This window comes from Trachemys scripta, chromosome 2, assembly GCF_013100865.1.
Source record: "Trachemys scripta elegans isolate TJP31775 chromosome 2, CAS_Tse_1.0, whole genome shotgun sequence".
NCBI classification, from domain to species: Eukaryota; Metazoa; Chordata; order Testudines; family Emydidae; genus Trachemys; species Trachemys scripta.
The window spans coordinates 279626077-279639159 of NC_048299.1; the positions used below are offsets into that span (position 1 = coordinate 279626077).

General features: G+C 49.6%; 1 protein-coding gene across 1 annotated transcript in view; it reads left to right on the plus strand.

Moving 5' to 3' along the window:
- The window catches only part of ARHGAP39 (Rho GTPase activating protein 39), a 210074-nt gene that overhangs the window by 146814 nt on the left and 50177 nt on the right, over positions 1 to 13083 (plus strand). Inside the window, exon 4 of the mRNA XM_034763742.1 lies at positions 1339 to 1412. Coding sequence (XP_034619633.1) covers positions 1339 to 1412 — 74 coding nt within the window. The remainder of the gene's footprint in view (positions 1 to 1338; positions 1413 to 13083) is intronic.

A 13083-nucleotide genomic window follows, 5' to 3' on the forward strand; every position in this document is an offset into this window, starting at 1 on the left:
TGGGGATCAGAGTGTCAAGCTGGGCTCCTGCCTCATCCCCAGTACTGAAGGTTGTGCGAGCCGAGTGCTGCCCTCCGTGCTAGCTCCCTACCGCCATTGTTCTCCGAGGGCTTGTGGGACGGTGAACGAGATCTGACCCTGCAGCTGAACTTGGTTAACCGTTGTTTGAATGAGCCAGAATAGAGTCCAGCTCTCTTGTGCTGGCTCTGCAGCGTGAACCGGCGCGAGAGGCACTAAAAACTTACGCTTGCCTCGAGTAAACTGCCCTGACTCTGGATCCATCCCGGGGCAAGTCTGTAGACGGAGGGGCATCTTTACAGTCGCCTGCTGACGCTAACTGCAATTCAGTAGCAAAGTAGAACAGAAGCCCCACACCCAGTTATCTCACTGCAGCTCTGGCGATGTGCATTGACCACGCTTTTCCAGCGATTCGTTCCAATTGGCTGAAACATCCATCACGTGACCAAAAAGAACTTGGAACTGTAGTCTATAAAACCCGGAAGAGTCATGTTAAAAAAATCGATCCTTCAAGCAGTAGTTGGGAGTCTAAGGGTGATTTACTGAGCGTGCTCAAAAACACCAGGCTTCCAGAAACAGAAAGAGACAACACATGCCCTCTGTTTCTGGGTTTGTAGTTTTATATTAAGCAATAGATAATTATTATTAAAACAGATCGTGCCTGTCTCTTCCCTCCAGGCAATAACCCTTGAGAACGAATGATATTCTCAGCCCTGCCTGAGGGATTTAGACACAGTAAGAATTGTGCCTCTTAACCCCAAGACAACTTTGAAAATATCACCCCAAATCTTTCCTCCAGTGGGGAAATCAGGCCCCAAGCCCTTGGCCTTATGCTGCTGGTGGCGTTTCCATCCTCACTCGTGGTCAGACCGCCCTTGCATTCAGATGAGATACGTAGCTTGGCCTGCCAGATACCTCCCTTTCCTGGGACAGTCCCGCTGCAGGGGTTCATTTCACAGCTGGAGGTAAGCAGCTTTTAGGGCCTGGCGTGCACCAGTCAAGCACTGGGTGCCTCACTGGGCGGGTGCTACTCAGACCAGCTTTGTGTGCAATTTTGGATGAAACCCACCCCTGTGCAAAAGGATCAGCAGAAGGCCCAAACATCACTGAGGTCCTGTATCAGCCCTGAGCGCGTCCCGAGAGGCGCGAAGCATCCAGAGCTGACGTGGGACCTCAGTGGTGCCGAAGCCTCGTGCACTCCCTTCTGAAGCCCCATCCCTGAGCTTTCCCGAGGGCCTCTACAATGGATCATAGGTCTCCTGCTTTTCCTTTTTCCTGGAACGTCTGGCTTGACTCTCTGCTCTCTGTTTTCTCTTGTAGGGGTGGCAATAAGCACTTACGCCAAGTACTGTTACAACAAGCTCCAGAAAGCAGCCTTGACAGGAGCAAAGAAGGTATCGTCTGGTCCCTTTTTGCTTTGTTTCTTTCACGTTGGCTTCCGAGCCAGCTGGTATGAGCAAATGTCCGACTGTCACTGAAGCGTGCCCAGGGGGGTGGGGGCGTGATAGAACCATGTGGGGGTGGATGGAGTGTGTATTATCTTCCCAGTCCAGGCTGTTTGTTCCCGTGTTCTCTGTCTTTCAGCCTGCTGAGTCTATCCAAAGTCTAGAGCAGGGGTAGGCAACCTATGGCACGTGTGCCGAAGGTAGGGTGACCAGATGTCCCGATTTTATAGGGACAGTTCCAATTTTTGGGTCTTTTTCTTATAGAGGCTCCTATTACCCCCCACCCCCGTCCTGATTTTTCACATTTGCTGTCTGGTCACCCTAACCAAAGGCGGCACACGAGCTGATTTTCAATGGCACTCACACTGCCTGGGTCCTGGCCACCGGTCCGGGGGGCTCTGCATTTTAATTTAATTTTAAATGAAGCTTCTTAAACATTTTAAAACCCTTATTTACTTTACATACAACAACAGTTTAGTTATATATTATAGACTTCTAGAAAGAGACCTTCTAAAAACGTTAACATGTATGACTGGCACGCGAAAACTTCAATGAGAGTGACTAAATGAAGACTCGGCACACCGCTTCTGAAAGGTTGCCGACCCCTGGGCTAGGGAGTCCTGCATGTCCCGGAGATGGACTTGGGTAGAAAGATCAGCTCAGTGAGTGCAATGTTTGTGTTACAGTGAAGGGGGAGAACCAGCAGAGATGGACTCAAATGGAAAACTCTGCAGCCAGGTCTGGATCTGGAATGAGTGACTCTTCGGCGTGGCCCATTGTAAAAGACTGGGGCAATATTCCACTAGATTTCCACCCAGTCTCTTTGTTCTGCCTTTGTACCGCACCTGGCCCAGAGGAGTGCTGGCCTGTGCCTGGGTTCCGAGGTGCTGCTGTAACACAAATACTTGGGAGTGGTGACTCGAGAGCCCCCCTGTTGGGCTAGACTCTGTGCAGGCACGTGGGGAGAGCCAGCTCATGCCACCAAAGAGCTAATGTGACTAGAGAAGACCGACGATAGGCGGGAGGTGGAATGGCGGCGCAGAGAGGGGAAGTGACTTGCCCGAGGTCACCCAGCAGAGCAGTGTGTCGGAGATGGGAAAAGATGGTGGCTTTGGAGGCTTGATTCAGGCTCAGGCCTGGAGCCCAGACCCCTACCTGAGTCTCCAGTTTCATTTAGGCCAGTGGAAACTGGAGCGGCACGTTATGCTGGAGTTCAGGGTTCCCCTAGGCCTTTGTGTCCAGTAGGCAGCAGCTGTATTGGATACAAAGCACCTGCCTCTCCTCTCGCTCCCCTGGCAGTAACTCCACTGACCTAGTTTGAGCAGTGTGTGGGAGCAGAGATTGGGCCCCTAGAGTCCAGCGCTGGGGGGGACCTGATCCTTGAGTAGCCAGTTTTTCCTACCAGCCTGGTGTGAGCACAGCTGGCTTCAGAGCTCTGTGCTTTCCCTGCTGCTCTCTGATCTGGCCCCTTGCCCACCACGTGTCAACTGCAAATGATGCTTTGCTGTCCAGATGAAAAAACAATCGGAGTTTATTGCTCCCGCTGTTAGTTTATGGCCCCTGTTGTTTTCATGGGAACCGAAAAGCAGGGCAAGTGCGGAGCAGTGGAGTGAAATTTACAGCCTGCTGTAATAGCTGCTTGGGGAGCCAGTGTTACAACCGGGCCTGTGCAGAGGAACGACCTTCCCAAAGCCAGCCACGCCGCTAGGCAGCTCCTACTCACAGCCAGCGCCCGGGGGGAGCCCAGAGAGCGCATATTGCAAGCGCAGTGCCCAGGGTGCAGACAGCAGCATGCTGGGCCCAGTGGGAGAACCTACTCGCACACAGGACAGAGGCCTTGCTTAGCTTGGGCCTGGTCTACCACGCATTGAAGTCAGCCAAGTTCCATGGGCATTGGATCGAGCCCTGTGGTATGGGAACCCTGCTCACTGCCTCGTGCAGACAGCTCCATTCCTCTGAGCCCCACCTGAAACCTCTGCAGACCCCGCTCGCTGGGGACAAAACCCACCGGGTCCCACAGTGCCCCGGGCCAAAAGGCAGGCGATCATGGCCGGGTCCCTGCTCAGAGATGGGGGCCACAATCCCTAGAGACAGGGCCAGCTCCAGGCACCAGCTTGGCAAGCAGGTGCTTGGAGCGGCCACTCCAGAGAGGGGCGGCAGGTCCAGCTATTCGGCAGCAATTTGGCGGATAGTCCCTCACTCCCGCTCGGTGTCTGGCTGCAGGAGGCTGTGAGGGGTGTGGGTGGGTGACATGGGAGCCCAGGGGGTGTCTGGCTGCAGGAGGCTGTGAGGGGTGTGGGTGGGTGACATGGGAGTGCAGGGGGTGGCTGCAGGAGGCCATGGCGCGTGGAGGGTATTGGAGGCAGCGTTGGGGCTTTTCTCTCTCCCTATCGGGGTTTCCATGGCAGGTTTTATTGCCTAAGCACGTCGCTTACTGGTTTTCTGTCTGGTAGTCCAACCCCCGGCTCAGCCTGACTGATACCGTAGTACACAACGCTGCGTTCAGCTGAATTTCACACACAGCCCATCAGCCAGAGCGCTGACCTGTTTCACTCAGTCCACCTGCTGGAGTCCCATGGAGGCGTTCCCGTGGAAGGGACCAGGACCGAGACCATCGCCCTAGACCGCGTCCCCCAGTGTCCGAGCACTGGTTAGCCAGACCACCTGGGGCTGGCGGGAGCATGTCGTGGTTCAAGTCCAGGGTTGGTGATAGAGAACCCGAGCCCTCCCACTCCTCTGGGTTCCAACCCAGGGCCCTGAGGCAGGCAGTCCAGGTGTGGGGCCTGGGCCACCAGCCTACTCCCGGGTCACTTCCTCTTCAGAGGCACGGCAGAGGCCTGCCGAATGGCCTTCAATGCATTCCCCCAGAAGGGGGCTGGAGGTCCCTGCCCCACTGGCAGATGCTCCGCTGTCTCTTCTGCCCTGGCTTGTGGCTCTGTCTTGAGATCAGCTTCAGGGCAGTGCTGGGCTCCTGCGGGCGCCTTGGCACTGACCACTCTGACTGAGCTGTGCTGCCCTTTTAAACGTCCCCTCCATTGAGAGCACACCCAGCGGGCACGGCTGGGCAGAGCCTCCTGTGCCCAGAGCTGCTCCTTAACCCCCCCCCGCCTGACTGTACAGCCCATCACTGGGGTATAATAGCGATCGTGGCCCTTCTGTAGCACCAGCCGATGTGCTCAGAGCGCCGCAGTTACGAACTCAGACTCAGTGGTGGGGAAACTGAGGCACGGTGTGGGAAAGTGACTTAACCACATTCCCACAGCGAGTTGGGCGGCACTGCGAATAGGACCTGATCCCCAGTCCTGTGTCCCCACCCCGACACTCCCCCAGAATTCCCTGAGAGGGCTGCACCTTGGGCTCCCATTCCGCACCAGGAAGCTGAATGCATATGGGGAGAGGCCACTCTAATCCCTTTCCATCTGTTCCTGTCGCACCCGGCTCCTTTTGTGAGCTTAGTGCCGGTGAACGGTGTCAGATTGACAGCTCTGGAGATGACGGCCTCGTGGCCACTGAGCGGGTACAGCGCAGCCCATGGATGCCACCCCTCACCCCCTGCCTGCCCCACATGCCCTAGCCTTGTGCCGCAGCCCCAGCCTCTGGATGAGAAGAGCCCTCAATCTCTACGGCACGTTCTGTCCTGGGCCTTTCTGCAGAGACTGCCCATAAGGAACTGTGGTGCTGCCAAAACACCATTAGGAATTGGACAGAGGCTCTCAACTAATCACAGGCCATCGAACAGCTGTTGGGTGGTAACAGCTGTCAGCCGCTGGACTGGACCTGGTGACCTAGGGGTGAAAGGCTCTGTGTCCCACTGCCTGTCCCCTCCAATGCAGAGGGCATTATCCAAGAGGCTGTTTTATCTCCTGAAGAAGAGTTGAGCTGGACTCGGTGTTTGCTAACCTAAAAAGTAGGGCAGTGCCCAGGAGACACAGATCTCACTGCAGCCTCCCCAAGCCCAGTCATACAAGACAGACTGGAGCTGGAAAGTCCCAGAAGCGTGTCAGAGACGAATGACGAGTTTTTCTTCCAAGTTCTTGTCTACAGAGAGACCAGAGCACGAGTCATAGGGCAGACTCTTTCCCAAGGATTTCAGCACAATGGCAGCATCTCAGGCGGGCGGATGGAGCAGGAGAGGGAAAGAAATCTGGAAAATATTCTCCTCTTCGATTTAAAGGAGAAGAGCCTGGCTGCTTCTCGGGTGGTCTTCTTAGAAAATGCAGTGTCAGAGCCAGAGCACCTCCCCACAGAGCGGACAGACAAATGATAAGCCCTGGAGATCCCAAAGGACAGATGTCTGGGAATCCAGATCCCAAAGGCAGCAGCAGCAGTAAGTGCTTTATCTCTAAGGACACTCATATTCTCATGGAAGGTGGGAGGCAGCACTGAGGAGAAATCCACAGATTGGTAGATATAAGACCAGAAAGTAGCACAGTGATCATCTAGTCTGACCTGCATAACACGGGCCATGGGATTTCCTGAATTATTCCTGTTTGAATTAGAGCAGATCTTTGAGAAAAAACATCCTATCTTGATTTCCAGCAACGGAACCCTTGAGACTGTGTTCCAGTGATTAACTGGGATGATTTAGTTGGGGATTGGTCCTGCTTTGAGCAGGGGGTTGGACTAGATACCTCCTGAGGTCCCTTCCAACCCTGATCTTCTATGATTCTATGAATTACTCTCACTTTTAAAAATTTGATACCTTATTTTTAAATTTGTCAAGCTTCAACTTCCAGCCAATGGTTCTTGTTAGACCTTGGCCTGCTACATTGAAGAGCCCTCTGTTGTCACATTTCTGTGCCCTATATAGCTACTTACAGTTGTGATGAAGTCACCAAGGGCTTCTTTTTGTGAAGCTAAATAGATTGAGCTCCTATCACTATAAGGCAGGTTTTCCAATCTTTTAATCATTCTTGTGGCTCTTCTCTGAACCCTCTTCAATTAATCACCATCCTTTTTGAGCTGTGGACACCAGAACTGGACACAGTATTTCAATAGTGGTTGCTCCAGTGCCAGATACACGGGTAAAATAACCTCTCTATTCCTCCTCGAGATTCCCCTGTTTATGCATTCAAAGATCGCATTAGTCATTCTGGCCACAGCATCACACTGGAGGCTCAAGTCCTGCTGGTTATCCACCATGACCCCCAAGTCCTTTTCAGAGTCGCTGCTGCCCAGGATAGAGTCCCCCATCCTGTAAATATGGCCACATTCTTAGTTCCTAGATGTATGGATTTACATGTGGCTGTACGAAACGCGTATTGTTTGCTTGTGCCCAGCTTACCAGCTGATCCCAATTGCTCTGTAGAAGTGACCAGTCACATTGTAACAGAATCATCAGAAAAAGAGAAACTTCACCTTTTCCCTGTGTGAAAATGACTCCAAGAGAGACCAGACCTTTGAGCACGGACCAAGGGCTCCCTTGGTTCCTACTGGGGCTTCTACAAGGAGAAGGCTCTGGAGCACAGAGAGGCATGTAGACAGGAAGCCCCTTTGCGCTACACAAACAAATGCTGCTGTTTGCTACATCTGTGTAAATCCAAATCCTGTGTGGACTAGAATGGGATTTACACTCACAGCACTGAGAGCAGAATCTGGCCCACTGTATGATTTAGCCCTGACCAACACGGGAGTGTTTGTCACATCCCAGAGGGGTTTGTAAATGACAGTAATTATAAATGAAGGCTGTGCTCAGAGAACTGCTGGAGCATGCGAGCTACTGATGTAACCAGCTGCCGTCACTCCAGTCCTGGGAGAGATAAACAGCCAGGCAGTCACTAACAAGGAGTAATGTGGGGAATTATGGACAGGACAGTTTAGGCTGAAGATCAAGAAAACATCCTGGTGGTTGAGCTCTGCCAGGCTGTGGAGGGATGTGGTGTAAACCTCGTCACTAGGGATGTGAAGGTAGGTAGGAAGGACATAGCCCTAGACAACACACTGTAGGATACAATCCAACATTGGACTGGCTGATGTTATAGCCCTCATTCATCTCTAACTTCTCTGGTGTTATTCTGGGATGGGGATTTCCCATCGCCAGCCTGGGGCTGTCTCCCTCTTTCATTCTAATGGTTGTGCCAGCTCCCGTCTAGAAGCACCTATACAACCTCACCAAGGAGGCAGGCTTGAGCAGAGAGGCTCTCTCATCGCCTGACTCTCAATTTGCCCTCCTGATTAAAGCATGTCCTCTTGCTCCAGCCACGCTTTGACAACAGCATTGACAGCTTTTCTAACGTAGCGAGTGCCTATCAGTGTCAGCCCAGCATATTAAACTGTCGCTGCGAATTCGCATTATCCAAAGAAGGCAGTGGAGACAGAAGGGGTGAGATCTTCTCAGCAACATTTGCTCCCTTCTTCCCAGGGTGAGCTCCCTCACAACCTGGAGTAAGGGAGAGGTGGTGGCATCGAATTCTCCTGGGCAGGTAGGCCTGCTTGGTGCTGACTCCCTGGGGGATGCAGAGCCCCACACTTCCTGAACTGGTCTTTTGCAGCCACTCATGCTAGAGGATTTCATGGACCTTGGAGTGGGCAGGTCTCCTGCCTACTCTCTGGCCCTCTTCCCATTAGTTCAAGCACAATAGCACAGGCTATTTCTTGCCATGTGATGGGATTTTTCAACCAGTCATGAATCAGGAGTGAGGGAGCCTCACGTGGGATAGCAGAATCGCCAACCCCTAGTGTTCAAAACTCAGGAGTCAGACCCAGAAAATGGGACTTGTAAAGGCTCAGAAACCTGGAGTGGGGTCCTTTTAGTTGCCTTCAGGTTTCTGAGCCTTTACAAGTCCCATTTTCAATCTGTGCTCTGCAACCTCCAGCGCTATAAAAACAGAAAACCCAGTAATAGTGGGGGATTTCAGCTGTCCCCATATTGACTGGGAACATGTCACCTGAGGATTGGATATGAAGATAACATTTCTAAACATCATTATTGACTCTTCTTGGAGCAGCTAATCCTGGAACCCACAAGCGGAGAGGCAATTCTTGATTTAGTCCTAAGTGGCTACGGGATGTGGTCCAAGAGGTAACTGTAGCTGAACCTCTCAGTAATAGCAACTGTAATGTAATTAAATTTAACATCCTTGTGGGAGGGAAAATACCAAAGACACCCACCACAGTCGCATTTAACTTCAAAAAGGGGAACTACACAAAAATGAGGAGACGAGTTAAACGGAAATTAAAAGGAACAGTCGTAAGAGTGAAATGCCTGCAAGCTGCATGGAAATTTTTTAAAAACACCATGATAGAGGCTCAAACTATATGTATACCCCAAACTTAAAAACAAACAAACAAGAGGAACAAAAAAATGCCACTCTCGCTAAACAACAGATTAAAAGAGGCAGCTAGAGACAAAAAGATCTTTTAAAAATTGTAATTCAGCTCCTACTGAGGAAAATAGAAAGATGCATAAACTCTGGCAAGTTATGTGTAAAAGTATAATTAGGCAGGCCAGAAAAGAATTTGAAGAGCAACTAGCAAAAGACACTAAAGCTAACAGCAATTTTTTAAAGTACATCAGAAGCAGGAAACCTGCCAAACTATCAGGAGGCCACTGGATGATCAAGATGCCGAAGGAGCACTCCAGGAGGACAGAGCTGTTGGGGAAAAGCTAAATGAATTCTTTTCATCAGTCTTCACTGTAGAGGATGTGAGAGAGAGTCCCACACCTGAGCCATTGTTTTTAGGTGACAGATACGAGGAACTGTCCCAGACTGAGGTGTCAATAGAGGAGTTTTAGAAACAAATTGATAAATTAACAGTAGATGGTATTCATCCAAGAGTTCTGAAAGAACTCCAATATGAAATGGCGGAACTGCTAACTGTGGTATGTAACCTATCGCTTAAATCAGTCTCTGTACCAGTGACTGGAGGATAGTTAATGTGATGCCAATTTTTACAAAAGGCTCCCAGTTATATTGTATGAGTGCTGGAGCCAGCCACTCATGAATTACACTACAGAGCAAAACCGCCAACTCCCAGTCCCAGACGTTCCCCAGCAATGTGTGTCTTGTACTGCCCAGCTCTCTCCTGGACAACACAAGCTCATATAAAGTCTGTCAATTGATTAATACAAAATGATATGTACAAATCCTGCCATCCCAAATGGAGTTTCCCAAATACTTCAATCCAAATACACCGGTTTAGATAAATCAGTAAAACAAGTTTATTAATTACAGAAAGAGATTTTAAGTGACTACAAGTAATGAGGCATAAAAGTCAGAATTGGTTACGAGAAAACAGAAGTAAAATGCAAATTTGGGGAGTCTAGCCTCTGGCTCTGCCCTTTCTGCCCATGCCCCTGGAGCCCCGAGCCCTCCCACTCCCCCCTGGAGCCAAAGCCCCCCCAACGTGATGTGCCTCCCCAGACCCCAAGCCACCCCGTGGGAAAAGCTCTTATCTCTTCTCTTCCAGAAGAAGGTGAGTTTTTGATATGCCCCCATGCAGGTTCCAGGGCAACTGAGGGAGATTACTGATGAACCCGGGAAGCTGAATAACACATACTGCCTCCTCAGTCACCCCGAAACCTGCATAGGGCATAATAATCAGCAAAAACTTCCACGCCAAACCTGCAACTGGCATCCGGCGGCAGTGGCTGTGCCAGGGAAGGCGGAGGGCCTGTTATACCCACCACCCATGTTTACATACAATGTTGCCACACACATTTTACCAGGACAATAATGATCAGCAAATTATGAGTTTTCAAATGACACCTCACAAGGCATATTTTGTACAAAATGTATCATCCTGTAAAAAGGGTGAATATAAGGGTATAGTCTGTCACACTAATCTATTAGAATTTTTCGAAGCTGTCAACAAATGTAGACAAGAGTGATCTAGTCAATATAGTGTACTTGGACTTTCAGAAAGCCTTTGACAAGGTCCATCACAAAGACTCTTAAACAGAGTAAGCAATTGTGGGATAAGAGGGAAGGTCCTGTCATGGACAGTAAATGATGAAAAGATAGGAGTCAAAGGGTAGAAATAAATGGTCACTTTTCACAGAGGTAAATAAAAGAGAGGTAAATAACAGGGATCTGTATTGGGACCAGTGCTGTTCAACATATTCCTACGTGATCTGAAAAAAGGGATAAACAATGAGGTGGCAAAGTTTGCAAACAATACTGCATTACTCAAGATAGTTGAGTCCAAAGCTGACTGTGATGAGTTACAGAGGGATCTCATTAAATTGGGTGACTGGACAACAAAATAGCAGATAAAACCTAATGTAGAGAAATGCAAAGTAACGCACATAATCCTAACTATACATATAAAATGACGGGGTCTAAATTAGCTGTTACCACTCAGGAAAGAGATCTTGGAGTCATTGTGGATAGTTCTCTGAAAATAGCTGTTCAATGTTCAGCGTCACTCAAAATAGTGAAGAGAAAGTTAGGAACCATTTGGAAAGGGACAGATAAAAAAATCATAATGCCATTATAAAAATCCATGGTATTCCCACACCTTGAATACTGTGTGCAGTTCTGGTCACCCTCTCTCAGAAAAGATATATTAGAATTGGAAAAAGTGCAGAGAAGGACAACAAAAATGACTGAGGGTATGGAACAGCTTCCATATGAGAAGAGATTGAAAAAACTGGGACTGTTTAGCTTCGAAAAGAGATGACCAAGGAGGGATAGAGGTCTGTAAATTCATGAATGGTGAGAAGATAGTGAATAAGGAAGCATTATGTATCCCTTCACATAAACACAAGAACCAGGGGTCATCCAATAAAATTAATAGGCAGTAGGGTTTTTTTTTTTTAAAAAGAGGAAGGACTACTTCACACAACGCATAGTCAACCTGTGGAACACGTTGCCGGGGGATGTTGTGAAGGCCAAAAGTATTACTGAGTACAAAAAAGAATGAGACAAGTTCTTGGAGGATAGGTCCATCAATGGCTATTAGCCAAGGTGATCAAAGATGCAACGCCATGTTCTGGGTGTCCCTAAGGCTCTGACTGCCCAAAGCCAGGACTGGACGACAGGGGATGGATCACTCAATAAATTGCCCTGTTCTTTCCATTCCCTCTGAAGCCTCCAGCACCAGCCACTATAAGAAGACAGGATACTGGACTAGCTGGACCATTGGTCTGACCCACTATAGCCATTCTTATGAAATGTGGCAGAGGGTAATCCAGGAACATCAGGACTTCAGAAGCTGTGGATGGGTCTTTCCAGTCCCCACGAGGAAGGTCCTGCAGAAAGAGAGAATGTGACTGGAATGGAAATAATAAATAGGAAAGTGCCTTTCCTTCTATTAGACAAAATAGTGGAAGCAGGTGCTCTGCCCTTGCTTGCCACGACTGATTTTTCACTTCTTGATTATAGCTTTCAATGAATACATATATTTTTCATGCCTTAAGCACAGGACTAGAGTTATAATTGCTTTTCGAGAGCATCACAGACTGTGAGGTTCCTGAGACAACGGGTGGTTTTAACCCTTTGTGAACAGGATTTCTGACTCCCTGGCAATGAAATTGACTCAAACTCAAGATCCAGGCACCACATATGCCCTCCTGCAGTCCACTGAAGCGGGACGTGTGTGGTGCCTGGCTCTTGTATCTGTCCCCTTCCCTCCTCCTGCACTGGGGTCATTTTCACCCGAGAATCAACCGACCACAGCTGCAGCTGCTTCCCAAACAAAACCAATTAGATTTTTATTTGTAGCTCGGATTTCAATTCAATTAAACCCCCCAGCACAGTGATCATCGAAGTTACCAAGCACTGAAATAAAACTTTCCACAATTAAGCATTACAAGGCGCCCGTCGGTTCCTCGTTACTTGCTCATTAGGAAAGTTGTTTTCCCCCATCTGGTGCGCTTAGACTATGTACAGCTTCTAAAGGAGCAACTCTTTCTCCCCCATTAGGGTAGCAATTCTTATTAAGGATGGAAAGTCCAATAGCGAAGCTGTACGGACTGCAGAGCTGCCTCGTGTAGGGGAAGAACTAACCCCACACCATCATTACATTTGGTTGTGTCTAGAGGCCCCACGGTGCTAGGTGCTGTACAACCATAGTAAAATACAATCCCTGCTCCAAAGACAAGACAGATACAGGGCGGGAGGAAAGGAGTGTTCTTGTTCCTGACTTACCGGTGGACAGCTGAGACACAGACAGAGCAAAGTGACCTTCCCCCAGGCACATAGAGAGCTGGGAACCGAACCCAGGACTCCTGAGTCCCAGTTCACCGTCTTCACTGCAAGCTCGTCCTTCCTCTAGTGTCTGTCATTAGAGCTCAGTGTCCCTCGTTTTCCAACACTAGAGATGCCCAAACGTTGCTTAGCTGAGAGATGCCCTGGCCACTTGCCAGGAGCGTGTGCTTCTGCCTGAGTCTGCAGGCTGCCTTAATTTGCACCCCACTGCTCCCCCACTGTTCTGGCAGTCAGGAAGGGCCAGGGTGTAGGGCTTCAGAAAAGCAACTGACGGAATAAAGAAATCCCAATACGCTTAACAAACCTACTGTTAACCTGGGCTACGTAAACAAGCTCCAAGAATAGAAACGCAGGCCGAAAGCTGGCAGCAGGGTGACGGCTATGCAGCTTACTGCATGGAGTGCAGCCTGTATGATGACCTGCCTCATGGGCCGGTGGCGTACGTGTGCATTCCCTGCAAGCAACTCACG